A 22,009-nucleotide genomic window follows, 5' to 3' on the forward strand; every position below is an offset into this window, starting at 1 on the left:
GCTATTGCTGGGTCATAAGGGAGTTCTACTGATAGTTTTTTGAAGAACCTCCACACTGTTTTCCAGAGCGGCTGCACCAGTTTACATTGCCACCAACAGTGTAGGAGGGTGCCTGGCTCTCCACACCCTCGCCAGCATCTATAGTCTCTTGATTTGTTCATTTTAGCCACTCTGACTGGTGTGAGGTGGTATCTCAGTGTGGTTTTGATTTGTGTTTCCCTGATGATGAGTGATGCTGAGCATCATTTCATGTGCCTGTAGGCCATGTGGATGTCCTCTTTAGAGAAGTGTCTGTTTATGTCTTCTGCCCATTTCTTCACTGGATTATTCATTTTTTGGGTGTGGTGTTTGGTGAGTTCCTTGTAGATTTTGGATACTAGCCCTTTATCTGATATGTCATTTGCAACTATCTTTTCCCATTCTGTCAGGTCTCAGCAATTTCCTACTTAATACATCCTCAAAGGCAAAGGAAATGAAAGCAAAAATGAACTATTGAGACCTCATCAAGATAAAAACCTTCTGCACCGCAAAGGAAACAATCAAGAGAACTAAAAGGTGCCAGTGTTTTTAACCTATAAGTGCTGTGGCACCATCAGTGCAAATGTCAACATATAACGTATTTGTATCATTAGGAAAGTAGTTTTTACTTGAAGATTCCCTCAAAGAGTCTCCAAGACCCTGGAGATCCATGGACCTTACTTTAAGAATGGCTCTTAAGGGGAGGAGGTATAGCTTATAAAAAGTAAAAATTTTCCTAACCCTCCTCTTAACTGACTTTCCAGTGAAAGTAACCTCCATTCCATGTGTCATCTGGCAGCAACTCTCACAGAATGCTGAATGTCAAGGCCGCTCAGCTGTCCTCTGCATTCATCTCTGTTCCCACCAGTAGAGTGAGGTGCTTTGCAAATATCAGTTGTATTCTCAACTGAGTTTATGCCAGTTTCATCGATACTCGTAATTATACAATGTTAATAATATGGTGTGAATAGAATAAGTGTGAGCTCAAAAAGAAAATAAATAGTGTTTCTAAAACTAACTTAAGTGCTTTGGAAGGACTTATTGTAAAAGATGGCTATCATATCATTTACTATGGATGAGATTTGTAAAAGGTGGGGGGAAAACTTCCAAATCTGGAAGGATTCTGCACTCCTTCACAAATAACTCTAATTCCTATATTATAAAGAAACTAAAACTTGAAATTGTGATGATGTGTTACATGTATTCTTTGCAGGAAAGAACAATGAAACTGATTTTTAGACAAACCACATATAAAGAAAAGGCTTTTAGCTCACCTTCAAAAGATTAGGGAATGTGTGTACATATAGATACTTTTGTGTGTCCTTTTTTTTTTCTTTTAATGATTCACCACTTAACCAGCTTTTCCAGTAGATTTATTAACCGGTAGTCAGGATCACATTGAATCAGGTAGTTACTTTGCTGCCATCCATTTCGTGCTGGAAGCAAATTTCCTTTGGTTTCCATAATAGTAAAATATGCTCTCTCCCATCATTTCACTTTGTATCTGTGGCTGAGTCTGATTGTATAGTTAGAAATACAACTGTTACAGGTCAGATTTCATAATGATATAGGGGTGAGCCGGATTGTATCAACTTTTAAAAATCATTATAACTAGCGTTTTGTTGAGTTGGAAATTGCTTGGACAAGTATATGGGGGATCCTAGAGTTTGCACAGAAATCACAGAGTAACACTTCCTGAAGGATGAGAATTATAATAATAAATGTTCTTTGATCTATGAAAATAAATTCCCTGGTTAGTCACATCTGTCAGGGTAGATGGTAGTGGTTCATCGATGTCAGCTCTACCATGGCCAGGTATATGTGCTGTCATTTATAGATGCATCGTGACATGGTGCAGAGACATGGGCTGGGAAACAAGTGACGTGGACCCTCTGCCTGGCTTACTTAGCCACCACCAGGAGTCCGCGAAGGCTGTGTTCCTGACTCCCTAACAGTGACCTTGCAGGATAACTTGTTTTCCCTAGAAGTGGGGGAATTAATTCACACTCTTCGTAGTCTGTTTACAACCAGCACATACTAGTTGCAAGGTGGCTTTGTCTGTGGCCAAACAATTAAAAAACTCATCAACCTTTGTTATTTTAGCACCAGGCTTTATCACCACAGCTAACTAAACACTGAAATTATTAAATGCCAAGATATTTCTCTAGATGCCTGAATTCCATGATGATCACATATTCACTGTTAACAGTGTGGCCCAGTTTCATAGGCCTGTTCTTTCTTTTTTTCTTTCTTTCCAAAATGTCTACTGAGCATCTGCTTTGTGTCAGACACTGTTGTAGGATTAGGTATCCAATAGTGAATACAGTAGAGGGAAAAATAAAATCCTGCACTTGTAGAACTTAAAATCTAGCAGAGGATCCATATACATATACACTCACATATACATATACATGTTCAAACAAATGCGAAGAGGACAAAAAAATGGGAAAAGAAAATAAGGTACTGTTAGTTGGAATTCTGCAGGGTGACCACAGAAAACATCATTAAGATCATGTCTTTCATATAAACTCCTAAAAGAAGAATATTGGCTAGAGGAAGTGGTCTCCCAGAATATTGTTTTGTGTGTGAAGAGAGAATCTTAAGCAGGCTCCGTGGTCAGCCCAGAGCCTGATGTGGGGCTTGATCCCATCACCCTGGGATCATGACCTGAGCCGAAATCAAGAGTTGGCCACTCAGCTGACTGAGCTACTCAGGTGTCCCTTTCAGAACATTTTTAAGTATTCTTGTCCTGGGATCTATGGGGTGTGTATGAGAGAAATAGCGTCTTAGTTTTCACGGACTCTAATTGAAATTTAGCATTTCTTCCAAATCATGTACATAGGTAACCCCTATACTAATATTGGGGAGGAGTTGTAGCCTTGCAACAGGCATATATTTTCATATCCCCTTATAGTTATTCTAAATACTATTGTTTCTGCTCGTCACTGCTTATAAATTATGGTAGTTACTATCCCTGCTGTTAAATCTTGTTTTTTAGTGCCGTAATAAAGACAGGCAGAGATCAAAATTTAAAAAAAATCTGTATTGATAGTTAGATGTCAGAGTACTAGATTTGCTTATATCCCTAATTGTTCTATCTTACGAATTTTAAAGCATTTGAGAAAGAGGCTGAGGCTTCACCAGATTGCCAAGAGGTCAAGAGATTCATGGCCTAGAAATATTAAGCTTTCATTTAATCCCTAATGGAGAGTTTTCTTCCACCTCCTAGTCATACAGCACTTCCTTCATGGTGTCCTTCTCCTAGAGATTAGTCAAATATGCTTTGAGATGGTTGGTGTTTTCTGGACTTTCTAGTTCCATAGAATTGTGATTGTGAAAGATCCCTTTTTAAAAGCTTCCTGTGTAACGCAAGCCAAACGGTATCAAAACACTTGCAGAACAATGTAGCAAGTCAAGCAGAAAGTTGGCTTCCTAGAAAATGACGGTTTCATACTTCACAGGTCAGCTTTTACATTTCCCTGAAAGTTATTACTGAAAAGACCTTAAAGGTGGTGCAGTTCATCTAATGAGAAAGAACAAGATGTAGAAATCTGAGTTAGAATCAGTTCATTTCACTGACATACACTAGATCTTCTAGGCTATGATACCTTCACCTTGAACTGCCTGTGGGAAAAAAGATGGGATATAGGTGTTCCACTAATTTGGCAAGGAAGCCATTAAGAATGGAACTGAGAACCTTACCCAGGTAAAAAGGGAGGGTGGGTATTGGTTAAGTGGGTTCTCTGAGAATTTCGCCCTGCCACTACATGTTATATGCTTTAGATCTCTTTGACCATATCCTTCTACCTCTCATCAAAAGTCAAAATTCTCAACATCTTGCTGTTGCCAGAAACCTGAGAGAAAAAAATCATTCGTTCTGTAATTTTCCCATGAGATAAATCTTACATTTGTGTCTACTTGTGGAAACTGATTCTGAGGCATTAAAGGCATTAACCCTCTTGGATGGTATCTTCAATCGTGCCCTTTCCTTCTAAGAAACAGACACTCGAAAAGTGGATGAGCACTGTAGGACTGTTGCACTCACTCGCGTGGTTGATTTTCCTCTGCAGGCTGGTGAAAGATGCTCCTTGGGATGAAGTCCCGCTTGCTCACTCCCTGGTTGGTTTTGCCACTGCCTATGACTTCTTGTACAACTATTTGAGCAAGACCCAGCAGGAGAAGTTTCTTGAAGTGATTGCCAATGTCTCGGGATATATGTATGAAACTTCATACCGGAGAGGATGGGGATTTCAGTACCTCCACAATCACCAACCCACCAACTGCATGGCCTTGCTCACGGGAAGCCTAGTCCTCATGAATCAAGGTGCGTGTGGATACAACTGAGGGAATGCCCAAGCCAGCATCCTCATCATTGGCTTGAGAGCAGAGCATTTTTGTACCTGGCCGTGGTATATATCTTCATACTTGGATCCTAACTAAGCTCATGAGATGAAGTAATATCTAAGGCATCTCTTAGACAATTGAGAGACATATCTATCCTCATTTCTACTAGTTACATTAGCCTGCAGGTTAGTTAAGTAAGGCTTTTGACTGTCTCAAGCCATATCCTTATAGCACGTGGTCAGTGGTGAATATTCATTTTCCCAGAGAATTTTGACTATGAAGACAGCCATCCTGGATAAATGGAGTTTTTAGGGTTTATTTATTTATTTATTTATTCATTCATTCATTCATTCAAATTTTTATTTAAATTGTAGTTAACTAACGTATAGTATAATGTTGGTATCACGAGTAGAACTCACGATTCATCACTTACGCGTAATACCCAGAGCTCTTTTCAGGTGTCTTCCGTGACACCATCACCCATCTAACCCATCTCCCATGTACCTCTCTCCGTCGACTCTGCTTGTTCTCTGTCTTTAAGAGTCTCTTGTGATTTGCCTTTCTCTCTCCCTTTTTATTTTCTCCCTTCCCATATGTTCATCTTTTTAAAAGCCAAGTGGGTGGTTTATTATTGGAAATGAATGTTCTTTGCACACAGATTCCTATCATTACAACACTATTTTTTCTCTAATGACTTAAAACCACCAATCCAGATCATTTAGCTCAGATTTGGAAGTGACTTTTGTGGATCACATAGCTACTCTGCATTAATGTATTCTGTAATTTCTGATGTTACATTTTCTCTGCTTATATAATTTTGACTTAATTAAAACACCTGTGAAAGTCTATAAATGATTAAATAAGATTGTATTTAAGGAAAGCAGCCCTAAGAACACAGTGAATTATTAGGGTATTAAATATATACTTGGGATAGGCAAATCTAACAGAACTCTTGACTGCTTCCTCATAAGAATTAGTATGCATTTTGTAGATTATCCAACATCAAATTTCCTCAAGTCTAGCTTTCCCCCTTGTCTTATCAGCCAGCCATCACTTTTAATTAGTCTTAGAGGAAAAGAAACTAACATTAACAGAGCATATGTCATGTGCTAATCTGTGTCCCTGTTTTATTTAAAACAGCCATCACACCAGCCATTTAAGGTAGCTGGGATTTGGACCCAGTTCTGACCAAACTCAAAGTTCACTCCCTTTCCATTATGTTTTGTTGCCTCTCTTGGAATAGACATTCAGTTTATAGTAATTTAAGGAAAGCTTTAAGAGGGCAAAGTTTCATCCTAGCTCCCTTTGTTCTTTGCTCTTATAAAAACAAGCAAGATTTAAAAGAACAAATTGCAAATAAATAAGTAAAATGAAAGATCAAAATGCAAACCTTCAAGTATTTATAAATCCTGAGGCCTGTGGAAGACATCATCATGAAATGGCGGAAGGAACCCAAGACCAGCCAAATCTCAGCCCAGGGCCTTGGTTTTAGCCTAGTGTAGTGTTATTTCTTTATATAAATTTTTCGTTCTTTAGTAGCAGGAAGAGAGCCTATTTCTTCATTCTTCATGGTAGATAAAATTGCTCTGGATAATATGCAGACACTGAAAATACTAGTTCACATTGGATCAAAATGCGAAGTTCTCCTCTGGGAGGAGTTTTGATGTGCATTTATTTTGTGACTATAGTTCCAGTTGCTCAGAACTATGGGATACAGTCTTCCAGAATCCCCACATAGGCAGTGTACAAATTTTTTTAAATTTATTTTTGAGAGAGAGATGGGAAGGGGCAGAGGATCTGAAATGGGCTCTGTGCTGACGAGAGCCCAGCGCGAGGCTTGAACTCACAAACTGTGAGATCATGACTGGAGCCGAAGTCGGAGGTTTAACCAGGCACCCAGACCTCCCAGGCACCCCAGCAGTGTACACATTTATAAGACAATTAGACAAAGAGGCGAAATCTTTGGCCCTGCACATCTCGGTTAATAACCAGGCTTAGACTCCTGGCTTTGTTGCGTACTCGCTACCTTTAGAAGCTACCTCACAGACTGTTTCAACAATTCCACATCTCCAGACCAGTTTTGTAGATACTGACTAGATAGCCTGTCAGTAGTTCTCAGTGGACTCACATAAAACCTCACAAGTGGGAGGATTAGAACTTGTATATAGGGACTGTAGGATCACACGTAAGCAGTTTACACATCATTTGGAAAGAAGACAGATGTGAAATGTTTAACTGATTATGCAATAGTTATAATAGCAAAATAGAATAAAATAAGTATCATGAAGCTAAGGTTAAATATCAATTGAGTGTATTTATTAAGTTTGAATTCAGGAAAACAGTATTCTTTAGGTAAGTTTGAGAAGGTTCATAGAACCTTGAAAGATAGATAGGATATAGATAAGTGAAAATAAGAACATTCCAGAGAAGGTCTATGGATGGTAGAACAACACAGAGCATAGCATCAGTAACAATACCAGTGCCTCATATTGGCAGGTTTGAAGTTTACAAAGGTGGACATTGCTTCATATATCCTGAACAAGGTTGTTGTAAGGAACAAATAAGGAAATGCCAGGTAATGTGATGATATCAGGGAGCAGTAAGTTAGCAGGCCTGATTTTAAGCAAACATTGGTGTCTGGTTGGAGATGCAGGATATAGAGAAGAAAAAGATGATAACTGGGAATTTCTGTTTTTTATTTTTTTAATGTTTATTTATTTTTGAGAGAGAGAGCACAAGCAGGAGAGGGGCAGCGAGAGGGGGCGACAGAGAATCTGAAGCAGGCTCTGTGATGTCATATTTTGTCCCTGATGTGGGGCTCCAGTCCTTGAACCGTGAGATCATGACCTGAGCTGAAGTTGGACGCTCAACTGACTGAGCCCCCAGGCACCCCTGGAATATTAAACCCTAATGATTAGAGAATGGAGAATGAAAACTATTTAGGAGACTACTAGCATGTCAGGTGGAGAACTGGACTGGAGGAGTCAACGTACAGTGAACAGTCAGCCACCTTTGCAAAGCTGAGCCTGAGACAGTGCTGCCCCCATGAGATGGGAGGCAGGTCTTACATAGCCTGGGACCATGGATTTAGACTGGGGTCTGGTGGTCCCAGGGCCCCTGGCAACCCTCACCCCCAGCACACGTAGTAAGCTACTGTAGTGTTTGGCACTGGTGATCACACACATGTCTGTGGGGCAGAGCCACAAAACTCCATCCACATCAGGACACAATGAGCTTAATTTTATCTTCACTGGTTATGTGTTTTAAATGTAAGCAAACAAAATAACCCTGAAATCTAAACACCTAGGTTCAGATCAAAGTCCTGTTCATTTTTAGTCATGTGTCAGAGGTCTTGAACACGGCTAGCTTTCTGTAATTTTGGAGTAATAATGCCAATTGAATTGTTAAAAGGATTAAGGAAGATTGTGTTCAGTGCTGTGTAGATAATAAATGTTTTAGAAATGTGAGTTGTTAACTGTTACCTAAATGCTAGCCTTGCAAGAATTATAGAAAACTAGCATTTTTGAGTCAAAAGAATTTTATAAAAGTTGGTAGGCCTTTAATTTTCATTGCAGAAATTGAAAAACATGACAGGTTGAGTGCTTGAACAAAATTTTGGGCCTCATTTTAGGCAGATTCAGGACTCCAAGTTGATTTTCTTTACCATTAGATTGTCACTCCCATGGTCTTTCTACCCTGCTGTTCTGCCTTTTGAGATCCTTGAATCTAAAAGCACATAAAGAATGAGAAACTGTCTTCTAATGACAGGACAAATTGAAGACTGCTTATCCTTTATAGTATTTGCAGCTTATTAAAAATCCTGTAAAATAATGGTGCAAGTTTTATGAAGTTTTAAGCTTCAAAAATATTTTCAATTAGTAGTTTTTAGAAAACTTGAAGGGGTGTCTGAGCGGCTCAGTTGGTTGAGTGTCTGACTTCAGCTCAGGTCATGATCTTGCAGTTGGTGAGTTGGAGCCCCGTGTCTGGCTCTGTGCTGACAGCTAAATGCCAGGAGCCTGTTTCGGATTCTGTGTCTCCTCTCTCTCTTTGTCCCTACCCTGCTTATGCTCTGTTTATCTCGAAAACACATAAGTATTTTTAAAAATTTAGAAAAATTGAATAAAATCTCAATATACAGATCTTTTCATAAAGACAAAGTTATCTTAGACATGATGGGGTTTCAGTTTATTTAAGATTGGAAAACGGTACTCATTTCAAGGCTTATCTTCATTTCATTAAGAAATGACTTGTATTCAAGAACTTCTTAACATACATCATGGACCCAACCCAAACCTGGATTAGCAGAATGTTGTTTGTAATGTTAAGAAGTGAGTTCTACAAAATGCCATTTGTAATGTAAACTAGTCAGATGACTCAGAGCGTTTTATTTGGCCGTAAGTTTATGCTTTATGAGAGCCATGGTCATTGTTCCCATGTGTTTTCGTTCTTCAGGGTATCTCCAGGAAGCATACTTATGGACCAAACAAGTGCTGAGCATCATGGAGAAGTCTCTGGTCCTGCTCCGAGAGGTGGCGGACGGCTCCCTCTACGAAGGAGTCGCCTATGGCAGCTACACCACTCGATCGCTCTTCCAGTATATGTTTCTCGTTCAGAGGCACTTTGGCATCAACCACTTTGGCCACCCATGGCTTAAACAACACTTTGCATTCATGTATAGAACCATCCTGCCAGGTATAGTGAGGAATTAGAAGTGGGAAAACATTAGCTATCATAGTTTTTATGAAAATGGGCTCATGAGGAAATGAAATGTGGGGGTTGAGTCATATTGAGGTTAAATTTTTTGTTAAAAAAAATTAAAGAAGAATTTAAGAGTTACATATCACCAGAACATACTGGGGAGTTAATGTGAGGACTTGTGGTTTACGTACTACAAAGCTCGGAGCATAATGGATCAGATATAGTTCGGAACCCCCTTAGTACTTTTATTTTTGTAGATGTAAAACTTGGGTACGAATACAAATCACTTTTCAAGAATCTTTTTTTTTTTTTTTAATGTTTTTATTTATTCTTGACAGAGAGAGAGAGACAGCGTGAGCACGGGAGGGTCAGAGAGAGAGGGAGAAACAGAATCCCAAGACAGGCTCCAGGCTCTGAACTAGCTGTCAGCACAGAGCCTGACACGAGGCTCGAACCCACCGACCGTGAGATCATGACCTGAGCCAGAGTTTGATGCTTAACCGACTGAGCCATCCAGGCACCCCACTTTTCAAGAATCTTAACAAAATATAAACATTTATGATTACATGTTAGTTTTCCTTGACGTATGATCCTGGATTGATTCTCTTTCATTTTTTAGTATTTAGTTTTTATTTCCAAACTATATAGATACTCAAGATGAGAGATTATACCTATATATTTCCTGGATCTTTACTGTTTTCTTTAAGCAGTTTATTGAAATAAATAATATAAAATATAAAAAATTAAAAAATGATTGGCTGTAAGGTGGCTCAGTTGGTTAAGTATCCGACTTTAGCTCAGGTCATGATTTTACCATCTTGTGAGTTTGAGCCCCACATCAGGCTCTGTGCTGACAGCTCAGAGCCTAGACCCTACTTTAGATTCTGTGTGTGTCTCTCTCTGCCCTTCCCCTGCTCATGCTCTGTCTCTCTATCTGTCACTCAAAAATAAATAAACATTAAAAAAATTTTTTTAAGTGAATTGCTATAAAATTTCTAATTCTGTGTTGCTGTGTAACTTAGGCTTCTAAGAGAACTGGCTCTAAAAAAAGATGTATATGATTTAAGAACACATTCATTTCCAGGACAGCCTTGTAACTCTCTTTTCTAAACAAGACTAAGATGTTAGAAGTTTAGGAGTTAGATTTTCATCAGGATGGGGTTCCCCTCCCCCCCCAGTGAAATGCAATTTTTAGATGATGATTCTAGACCTACAGTAAAGAATTCAGTCTTTAAATTTTTTCTTTGCTTGTATTCACAAGGACTGAATAGAATCTCCATTATTGGATTAGTTATCCAGAAAATACTACAGAGCAAAAGAACCTAAGATTCTTAAAGTTTAGTTGAGACTTAACATTCAGAACCCTATTGTTTTTGTTTTTATTCTTAGATAGGCAGGAGAGGTCTGTTTTGTAGTTTATCTTGATAAAAAGGCCCTCCAAAGCAGGGGATCTTGAAGAGGTCTCAGTGCTTTTGTAATTTGAGCTGAGATCTAACAGCCACATCACTGCCGTGAGCTGTTTCCCTGACTGCATCCTAAACTGGAAAAGACAGTGTAAATGACTCTAAGAGAAAGATTCATGTATTTGTGTCAGTTAATCCAGCAAACCTTTATTGAATATCTTTGTGGCAGGCATTTTACAAGGCAGGGGATTCAAAGAGAAACAAAGCATATCATCTGCTTTCAGGGAATTCACAGATTCATAGAAGATTCAGAAAGTCACATTTTATCATAAAACTTGGGGTAACATTCACTAAGTTGATAAAAGCAAAAATACTGGCTGTAAGTTATGTAAATATGGTCATGGTATCTTTTTAGAAGGGATTGTGTGTTAAAAGTCAATCTGTTCTCAAGAGCCTTACCCCCCTCCCCCCAATGTCCATTCTAGTACTGATTATTCCTGTCTGGCTCTGAGTTGTCTCCCATTTCCTTTCAAGAACACCTGGGGCATATTCAGTCTTACCTGCTTTTGTTTTGCTGACCTATTCCATTTTGATCATTGCATTTTCTCTCTAACTTCCAACATTAGCACACTCTTCTATGGGAATTATTTTCTTCCTATAGAAATGGAGTTTCTCTCTTAAACCTTATCACTTCCACTTTATTGGATGCCAGATCGAAGCACCTTCTGTCATTATCTGGGCATAGAGTGTGGGATGAGTTGGTGGGGGAGCTGGTGTCATTTCAGGTTCAGGAGCTCACCATGCACCAGAGGATAGCCTATGTGTCTACGCAGAGATAATTATACGTAGCATGGAAGTTGGAAAATGAGGAAGTGGGCAGTATACGTACGCGTTAATAATTGTGGCACTTCCATTGTCAATAATTAGCTGCCACATAACAGACAGACTCCCACACAAGATTTGTGGAAGACCCTCAGGGATTCTGATTAACTGGGCTGGGGTAAAGTGTGGACATTGTGTTTCGTTTTTTTAATCCAAGATACACAATTGATTCTAATTTGCAACCAGGATTGAAAATCATTGTTTAGATCTTTATGGGAGTATGCAGTTTTCCATTTATCTTAATTCTGTCAAACTTCTTTCCCCAGGGTTTCAAAGAACTGTGGCTATTGCAGACTCCAATTACAACTGGTTTTATGGTCCAGAAAGCCAATTAGTGTTCCTGGATAAATTTGTCATGCGTAACGGCAGTGGTAACTGGCTGGCTGATCAAATCAGAAGGAACCGTGTGGTGGAAGGTCCAGGGACACCATCCAAAGGCCAGCGCTGGTGCACCCTCCACACAGAATTTCTCTGGTATGACTCGTGGGGCTGCTGGGGGGCCGGGGGGATTGTAGTTTTTTGCAATTAAAAAGAACAGCTATCTAAAGTACTTTGTAACCCTTTCTCCATGCCCCCTCTGCCCTTGAACTTCAGTTGATATCCCACAACAGCAGGGTTTGACACTCTGTTAGAAACATTTCCTTACATGTAAGATCTCATTACTGTTTGCAGGTTTTGGTTTTCTCATATTGGGAGATGTCTTAGGCTCACATATTTAATAGATTTGCATGTTTTTATTAATATCAGTTTTGAAATCATATAAAGAGAAAAGCACAAAAGTTAGATTGGGTTCCTCCGATAGTCACACCAAATAAATAAATAAAGGGAGTAACATGTTTTGTTTTAGTAAATGGAGCATTATAATCTTCTAATAGCAAAGCTGTTACTAAATTTTCAAAACTGTTTAAAAGTGTTTGACAGTAGTTGACAGTTTCACTTTGATAATAAAAGAGCCATGTAATTTTTTTTGCCTTAATCTTTTCAGCCCAGAAAGAGAAGCCAGGGCCTCCTGTTTAAAGTACTGCCAAGTATATTGTTGGCATCCAGTAAATTAAAATAAAAATTACAGGGAACTGGTTAGTCATTAATCCTTGATGTCTTTTCAAGCTATTGAAATGTGTATTCAGCTCCAAAATGGGCTTCTGTGGTTTGATTTGCTTCTCTTCAATATTTCTTTTTATTTTAAAAAGTAAGAGGGAAAAAAACCATTAATAAAGTTAAAACTGGTTATCCTTTTACCAGGATTTTTAAAAACTATTGTCACAGATAAAGTAGTGATTTAATGTGATTTCACTTTAAATAAATGACCAGGAGAGCCCTATAAAGCTGACTGTAGGAGTCAGATTAATACTAACTCTAACTTGCTTCAAATTCTGCTATTTACAGGAGTATGCAAAGTGACCAAAGTCAGAGAAGTATTGCCAATTTGTCTTGTATCTGGATTTGTTAAATTACAGTAATTAAGTCAATGTTATTAACTAGACCCAAAATGGAGACACAATTTCTGATGGCCTGAGATTCTAGAACAAGGGACAAAGTGACCAAAATCAAAGACCAGTAAGATTAACCCTACCATTGGCGATTGATTCATTTTAGAGAAAAGAGTCTGAAAGCTAATAATACAGGCCCACTTTTCTTCCCTTGAGCAGCAAATCATCCAACCTGTCGGAAATGTTAACTCAAATCATCAAAAGCAAACAGTCTTGTTTATGATTGCTTTGGGGGCTTCTCTGAATCACAAACCTGTGTTCTTAATCACTGTGAACGTTTAATATTATTTCTCATATTAATTTGACAGTAAGCATTCGTCATAAATTAAAAAATGAGAGGTCATTTTATTGTCCAAAATGCATGACATGATCTGCAGAGTAAAACAAAACCTGTGGGTCCGGGTAGGCAGTAGTAACCACAATTGTACATCTCCTGGTATTAGGAGTTTCTTGAATTTCATCCACTTACATTCTTTTTTGAAAAAATTTTTAAGTTTATTTATTTATTTTGAGAGGGAGTGCACATAAGCGGGGGAGGGGCAGAGAGAAGGAAAGCTGTACAGAATCCTAAGCAGACTCCACCCCATCAGCACAGAGCTGGATGTGGGGCTCAAACTCACAAACCATGAGATCATGACCTGAGCCAAGATCAAGAGTCAGATACTTAATTGGCTGCGCCACCCAGGGGTCTGTCACCCACTTATATTCTTTTTTTAATCTTTTTTTTTTTTTTTTTTTTTTTTTTTTTAGTATTTGTTTATTTTTAGAGAGAGAGTACGCAGGCATGAGTAGAGGACGGGCAGAGAGAGAGGGAGACACAAAATCTGAATCAGGTTCCAGGCTCTGAGCTGTCAGCACAGAGCCTGATGTGGGGCTCGAACTCATAAGCCACAGCTCGAACTTAATAAGCCGTGAGATCATGACCTGAGCCGAAGTCGGACGCCTAACCGACTGAGGCCCCCAGACGCCCCTCCACTTATATTCTTAAGTGTGGTATTGGTAGTAAATGTTATCTAGTGTGTGAAGTTCAATTCTATTTAAAAATACTCTATTTAAAAGTAATTCTATTAAAGTACTCTACCAAACTTTCAATAATACCAGCCATGACAGAACAGTACTTTCTTGCAACTCGAGGCTTGTTAGAGTCTGGATCCTAACACGGAGTTCTCTAGAACGGAGCCCCTAGACTAGAAGTGTAGATGGGAATTTAATTCTGTGAGCCCTGGTCGTTTGGATGGCAGCTCTGAAATCATTATGTGAAGAAGGTTCATGTAGTGATTCACAGCATTAGCTGTTTCAGGCTCAAATCTAAGGATCCCACAGTGTGAAGTACTCCTGTCCCGTTCACTGAGGGTGCTCCCCTGTGCATGCTTATCCACGGGTGTTTCTGGAAATGTCCCTAATACAGAACACACTGCCAGCACTCTGGGTAGCATTGTGTGGTTTTCTCCAGCCACGTCACAGAGCGGTATCACAGTCCTGACGTGTTATTTTAACTTGCACCAGAAACCCATTTAACTGTTTAAAAATGAATCCTTTCAGGTATGATGCCAGCTTGAAATCTGTCCCTCCTCCGGATTTTGGCACCCCTACATTGCATTATTTTGAAGACTGGGGTGTTGTGACTTATGGGAGTGCCCTGCCTGCAGAAATCAATAGATCTTTTCTTTCCTTCAAGTCAGGAAAACTTGGGGGCCGTGCAATATATGACATTGTCCACAGAAACAAATACAAAGATTGGATCAAAGGATGGAGAAATTTTAACGCCGGGCATGAACATCCTGATCAAAACTCATTTACTTTTGCTCCCAATGGTGTGCCTTTCATCACTGAGGCTCTCTATGGGCCAAAGTACACCTTCTTCAACAATGTTTTGATGTTTTCCCCAGCTGTGTCAAAGAGCTGCTTTTCTCCCTGGGAGGGTCAGGTCACGGAAGACTGCTCGTCGAAATGGTCTAAGTACAAGCATGACCTGGCTGCCAGCTGCCAGGGGAGAGTGGTTGCGGCGGTGGAGAAAAATGGAGTGGTTTTTATCCGAGGGGAAGGTGTGGGAGCGTATAACCCCCGGCTTAATCTGAGAAACGTTCAGAGGAATCTGATTCTCCTGCATCCACAGCTGCTTCTCCTCGTGGACCAAATACACCTGGGAGAGGAGAGCCCCTTGGAGACTGCAGCAAGCTTCTTCCACAATGTGGATGTTCCCTTCGAGGAGACAGTGGTAGACGGGGTCCACGGGGCTTTCATCAGGCAGCGGGATGGTCTGTACAAAATGTACTGGATGGACGACACTGGCTACAGTGAGAAAGCAACCTTTGCTTCAGTGACATACCCTCGGGGCTATCCCTACAATGGGACAAACTATGTGAATGTCACCGTGCACCTCCGGAGTCCCATCACCAGGACCGCTTACCTCTTCATAGGGCCGTCTGTAGATGTCCAGAGTTTCAGCATCCACGGGGACTCCCAGCAACTGGATGTGTTCGTCGCCACCAGCCAGCATGCCTACGCCACTTACCTTTGGACAGGAGAGGCCACGGGACAGTCTGCCTTCGCACAGGTCATTGCAGATCGTCAGAAAATTCTGTTCGACCGGAGTTCGGCCATCAAGAGCGCCACTGTGCCTGAGGTGAAGGACTACGCTGCTATTGTGGAACAGAACCTGCAGCATTTTAAACCAGTGTTCCAGCTGCTGGAGAAGCAGATCCTGTCCCGAGTCCGGAACACAGCCAGTTTTAGGAAGACTGCTGAGCGCCTGCTGAGATTTTCAGACAAGAGACAGACGGAGGAGGCCATCGACAGGATTTTTGCCATATCTCAGCAGCAGCAGCAAAGCAAGTCCAAGAAAAACCGAAGGGTGGGCAAACGCTATAAATTTGTGGATGCCGTCCCTGATATTTTTGCACAGATTGAAGTCAATGAAAAAAAGATTCGACAGAAAGCTCAGATTTTGGCACAGAAAGAACTGCCCATAGATGAAGATGAAGAAATGAAAGACCTCTTAGATTTTGCAGATGTAACGTATGAGAAACACAAAAACGGTGGCTTGAGGAAAGGCCGGTTTGGACAGACGCGGATGATGAGGACAACTCACGGAAGAGCCTCATCCGCGTCGTACACCAAGCTGTTCCTGATCCTGAACATCGCTATTTTCTTTGTCATGTTGGCAATGCAACTGACTTACTTCCAGAGGGCCCAGAGCCTGCATGGCCAAAGATGTCTTTACGCAGTCCTTCTCATAGACAGCTGTATTTTATTGTGGTTGTACTCTTCTTGTTCCCAGTCACAGTGTTAGTGCTAAAGCCAGGCATTGCTTGATTGTTGTGTGATCACAATAGTCTATGCAAAAAAAAAAATTTTTTTTAATTGCCCTAGTTACTGGACTTTTTATCTCAGATTCATTTTTAACAAATTAAGGGAAAGATTTTTTCATACAAGAAAGCAGGCATATGGAGAAATCAGAATTGGAAAGGCAAAGATGTATCAGAGGAAGAAGAGTGAGGTGGTCCCATGGTGTTTCTGGAAGAATTGGGTTGGCTGATTTAGCAGTGCATATAATACTACTCTTAGAAGAAACAAGTCTGGTCTTAAGTAATATTTTTTCTTGAGAGAAAAAGATTTAGACAGATTTGGGTTTTATTAATATTAATTTAATGCTATTAGCAGTTTCCAGATACAAATTTTATGGAAAAGACTGAAGCCCACAATTCTGAGGAAGTCAGAAAAATATGTTAAATGGTGTAATCATGTTGACAAATAAGTATTCCTAAGTCCTGGCATGGCGGGGTTCACTTCTTTGGAGAGTAGTTCATTGGTGAATTGACAGCAGGACCTGCATATTGGATTAGTATTCGGACAACATAACAAAATGACGACAGAGGATCATTAGAAAATTGAAATATATTTTCAGTAGAAAACACATACCAGTGGGTGAATAGCTCCTTGATGATGTTGGTCTCTGTGCACACATAATGCATCCACTGGTTGTTCCATAAGCAAGACAATTACAGACAACTAAATTTTCTATTTTCCTTATATGGAAAACTGTTGTAGACCCAGTGACTCAACTTCAAAATAAAATATTTTATACCCTGAACATTGATTTCAATACCAAAGAAGATGGGGAAGCTAAAATTTGGATATGATTCTTATGTTTTTTAATAGAAAACTTTAAGTTTATTTTGTTAAATAAATATCATAATTGTGATTTATCTATAGTGTCTTCATTGTTCTATTACATTAAAGGTGGATGCAATAGTTTTGAAATCTTTGAAGAGAACTGTTATTTGGACCATGCGTTAATTAAACTTATAAAGTAGTGTTTGAAATGAAAGAAGTAATTTCTCTGCTATGTACCTTTTTGTTGTCTAATCCTATTTGAAACATTTGAAACAAAAGCCAATTTCTGACACTTAAATACCAAACTTAAAAACATAAGTTGCCATAGTTATTTTTAGTTAAGTTCTCAGGTGATAACAGGATCATGGAGTACTGGAAACATATTCCACAATTTATATTTCAGAATAAGAAAACGATCTGCTTACAGGGAACTTAAGAGTAATTATCTCACATTCCACAGAGTTGAGTCTTGCAGTTTTATTCCTTGAAAACAGAAAATATGCTTAGCTCAAAGTTTACAGTAAGGATGCATGCACTGATTTGTAGGTTTAAAGTAGTAAGCGCAATCTTTTCTTTTTACTTGTCCTGTTCGTTTATGGACATCCCAGTGTGTAACAGAAAACAAGGAAATGGAGAAACTGGCATTGGCACCTTTTTGCAGTTCTAAATTTGAACCTTCTTACGTAAAGTAAACCCAAGTTTTAACTTTTAACTGTGCTTCACCATTACACTTGGAATCGAGAAAATGACTTCTGAGGAAGTATTTTTCCTTCTTTCATGGAAGAAGTCTCTAGGGAGGATGTCATTACACACTGTTTAAAAGAATAATGTTTTCAAAAGAATAATGCTTCCGTTTGTCCTGCATGGATGCTGTTACTGGGATTTAAACTTGCTTTATGTGACAGTTTCTCTGTTTACTTAACCTCATTCAAGATTCCTCTCTTGTCTTTCTCATTCAAAAGGATGAATTGTCTGAAATGATCAAAAGCAAATTTTGGAAAAAAAAGCGGTGGGGGAGATTGCTCTTTGAGGCTATGAACTAAACCTGATCTCCGATCCAAAAACTCAAGGCATACTTTCTAATACAGATAAAAAGCACAAGCAAGTGCCAAATTCAGTTTTCCTTTTGTTTTCATTAGGTTAGGGCAGACAGTGAATTAGTCATTTTGGCATGGCCCAGTGTAACACATTAATTCTTAAAAAAATTTTTTTTAATGTTTTATTTATTTTTGAGAGAGAGAAAGAGACAGTGTGAGCAGGGGGAGGATCAGAGAAAGAGAGGAAGACACAGAATCTGAAGCAGGCTCCAGGCTCTGAACTAGCTGCCAGCACAGAGCCTGACACCAGGCTCAAACCCATGAACCATGAGATCATGACCTGAGCCGAAGGCAGACGCTCAGCCAACCGAGTCACCCAGGTGCCCCTCATTAGTTCATTTTTTAAGCAATTTTTTAAAATATGGTAATCATGTGGTGGCTCAGTCAATTAAGCGTCCTGACTTCAGCTCAGGTCATGATCTCAGGGTTTGTGGGTTTGAGCTCCACGTCGGGTTCTGTGCTGACAACTAGCTCAGAGCCAGGGGTCTGTCTTTGAATTCTGTGTCTCCCTTTCTCTCTCTGACCCTCCCCTCCCCATGCTGTCTCTCTCTCTCTCTCTCTCTCTCAAAAATATGTTTGAAAAGTATTTTTAAAAATATGGTAATCATGCATCTTTGAAGCAAAATCCAGTAACTGGGTTTTTTTTCCCTTCTAATTGGACCTCCTATTTCACTTAAAAAGAAACTTCCAGAGGCAGTGACTTAAGTGGTTAAATAAAAAAGAAAATGCTGAAACAAATCACAGCTCTTTATAAATGAGACCTGTTTTATATCAGGGATAGTGCATATTTGAATAAAACTAAGCAACTCTTTGTTCCAGAAAACCAAGCAATGTTAAATCTCCCTTGTAACTGAGTAATCAATTATGGAATCTGTTTCAGGGCCGCTCACTGAAAGGAGTGTTTCATGTTCACTGAATAATATGTAAGCTGTTTTTCAGGAGATTGGCAGGACTCTAGCCCTAGCCTTAAAGAAAAGTCTGGGAGTTAATAGCATACACGTTTTGTGCAGTGGAAGGAGCATGCATATTCCCTGGTTGGTAACTGATTAGCTTACAAACACCCAGGATGATGGATGAGCCGTCTCATCTGTTAAGAACATTCTTTTGAGATCACTGTTATAATTGTGAATGAAGTCAGGTGGAAGTCCATATTCTGGGACTGTTTTAATGGTTAAAATTTATTATATTGCCTAGAATATTAATTCTTCCACAAATATTTTAGTCGTGATTTTAAAGAAGTAGCAAATGTCCTAAGTTTGATAGTTTTAACAGAATATTATGCACCCTGAATGTTTTTTTAAAAGAAAAATTTACATTATAATTGATTTTGCTTTGAAAAAATCTTAATCGTTCACAAAACTGCCCACAAAGGAATTCGAGATTTCTCCAAACTTTTCAGAGAAAGCAAGTTGTGAAATGTTGTATTTGTAGGTTAAAAAATATATTTCTGTTTTTCCTGAGAAATATAAACAAGATTAAAATGGATATGATGATAGGGAAGAGGCCCATGTAATTTATCATCTGAACTAGGCACTTGTAAGAGTTAAAAGGAAGAGCAAACCACAGATAGAAAGCAAGACTGTTCTGGGAGCACGAGGACATGCAGTCCTCTACGCCAGAGATAATTAATTCAGGAAATGAAAGGAGTCAGGGACATGCGTGTGAAGGTCTCACTTGTACTTTAGTGCTAAAAAAAGGAACTTGAGATGATCTGATTGCGCCTCCAAAATCTGCAGGTAGGGAAACAGTTTCAGCAAAGGGGCTTTCCTCTCTCCCACTTCCTGTCCTGCTTATTCCTGTGCTCGTTCCATTTCTGTTGGCAAAGCCCCTTGCCTTGATTGTCCCGTCTTTAGGATCATGTTGAGAAGAGGTCAGTTTCTGCAGCTTGCTTCTTAGCTCACTGGCAAAGATAGATGACTTTCCGAGCGGTGTTTCAGCTACATATTTGCTTTATGCTGTAACACCAATGAACTACTGACATTTCTCAGGAGATGACTGCAAACAATCCACTCTATAGTCTTAAATAGTTAATTTTCGGTCATCTATTTTAATAGGTTCAAACTCTGTTAAACAAGACACATCACCACTTGAAGAACAAAGATCGAAGTTGCACTGTGACTTTCTTGTTCTTCTGGGCTGTATAGTTTCTGTCTCTTAGAGAAAGAGGTTTTGGGGGGTTTCTTTTTCAGTTTTAGATTTTTTCCCTAAGTTATAAACATACATGATTTAAAAAGTAAAATAGTACTGAGGCTTGAGTTTTTATTATATATTTATTTTTAAACGTTAATTTACTTTGGGAGTTTGGGTGCAAGAGTGCGAGAAGGGGAGGGGCTGGGGGAGAGGGAGAATCCCAAGCAGTCTCCATACTGTCAGTGCAGAGCCCAACACGGAGCCTGATCTCATGAATCATGAGACCATGACCTGAGCCGAAATCAAGAGTTGGACACTTTGGGGTGCTCAGTTGGTTAAGCATTCGACTCTTGATTTCAGCCCAGGTCATGATCTCATGGTTTGTGACATCCAGCATTGCGTCAGGCTCTCCTGAACTGACTGTAAGGCACCTGCTTAGGAATCTTTCTCTCCTTTCTCTCTCTGCCCCTCTCCCACTTGTGTTTCTCTCTCTCTCTCTCTCTCTCTCTCTCTCTCTCTCTCTCTCTCTCTCTCTCCCTCCCTCTCCCTCTCCCTCTCCCTCTCCCTCTCCCTCTCCCTCTCCCTCTCCCTCTCTCCCTCCCCCAAAATAAATAAACATTTTTTAAAAATTAAAAAAAAAATAGGCAGATGCTTTACCAACTGAGCCACCCCGGTGCCCCAAAAGGCATCTCACTTTAAACACATCCTTCCCACTCCTTTCTCACTCTAGATTTGTGCTTTCCAGAAGTAACTAATCTCTGGCTGTCTTAGCTGTTGAGTCCATTATGTCCTTGTTTATGATAAGGTCTAAAACTTCTTACCAATGAAGAAGAGGATTCACCTCCCTTGTCCATCTCCTCTCTCTTCACACATGTTTCATTCACCCCTAACCTTCTAACAGAGCTGTCATAATTTTTGGTTAAGTCAGTATTCAGCATTTACGTGCTATCACCATGGTAAGTAGGACTCGTGGGTTAGCCATGTAAAGCACTGTCTTATTTTCATGTAGAATTTTGTTTTCCCCGAAGTAAATATTTCTTTTTTCTATTTGGTTGGTTGTCAGGCAATTTCATTTCATCTCCCAGTTTTCCCAGGAGGAGTTGGAACCTTCTCCACGTTCAGTCACCTGTGTGTACTTGGGGAAGCTCTTTGTGTTCTTGGCACCAGCCTTCCTTACATGTTAATTGTGCTCAGAACTCATTTCTCCTCATTCTGAGGATTCTCTGTGTAGATCTTCTGCTTCCTGAACTTCATGCTTCCTTTTTCTTCATTAACATCTCATTTTGATGGAGCTATCTAGGAGCTCTGCTGCCTCAGTGATGACACTTTGCTGGGGGCGAAAGAGAATCTTCACTTAATGTTATCCCAACCTTGAGGATCCAGTAAGTCTACTTCCTTTATCTCAACTCCCCCAAGATATATGATGGTAATCATACTCCAAGCTCATCCCCCCACCCCCATATACATCTGAAGGGTCTCATGACTGAGATTTCATTAAACAGTAACAAATGGCAACAGTGAGCCCCTCAAGGTCCTGGAAACCCTGCTTCCAAAATACCTTAGAGACTTACTCTATTCCTGATCCCCTCCCAACCTGAGGGTGTATAATGACTTACCTGTCACGACCCCAGTGTTCCTATCCCCATGATTTAAAAAAATCATCAGGGTGCCTGGGTGGCTCAGTTGGTTAAGCGTCCGGCTTCAGCTCAGGTCATGATCTCACGATTTGTGGGTTCGAGCCCCACATCGCGCTCTGTGCTGACAGCTAGCTCAGAGCCTGGAGCCTGTCTTCGGATTCTGTGTCTCCCTCTCTCTGACCCTCCCCTGCTCA

At 39.9% G+C, this 22,009-nt stretch overlaps 1 protein-coding gene across 4 annotated transcripts in view; it reads left to right on the forward strand.

Moving 5' to 3' along the window:
• DSE (dermatan sulfate epimerase) overlaps nt 1-17,165 on the forward strand; it is a 71,569-nt gene extending 54,404 nt beyond the window's left edge. For all 4 annotated transcript variants that reach the window (XM_029945586.1, XM_029945587.1, XM_029945585.1 and 1 more), the window contains 4 exons: nt 4,089-4,342; nt 8,815-9,054; nt 11,612-11,819; nt 14,378-17,165. In XM_029945586.1, coding sequence (XP_029801446.1) covers nt 4,089-4,342; nt 8,815-9,054; nt 11,612-11,819; nt 14,378-16,127 — 2,452 coding nt within the window. In that variant the 3' untranslated portion in view covers nt 16,128-17,165. The remainder of the gene's footprint in view (nt 1-4,088; nt 4,343-8,814; nt 9,055-11,611; nt 11,820-14,377) is intronic.
• The last annotated feature ends 4,844 nt before the right edge of the window (nt 17,166-22,009 follow it).

The sequence above is a fragment of the Suricata suricatta genome, chromosome 7 (assembly GCF_006229205.1).
Source record: "Suricata suricatta isolate VVHF042 chromosome 7, meerkat_22Aug2017_6uvM2_HiC, whole genome shotgun sequence".
Lineage (NCBI taxonomy): Eukaryota > Metazoa > Chordata > Mammalia > Carnivora > Herpestidae > Suricata > Suricata suricatta.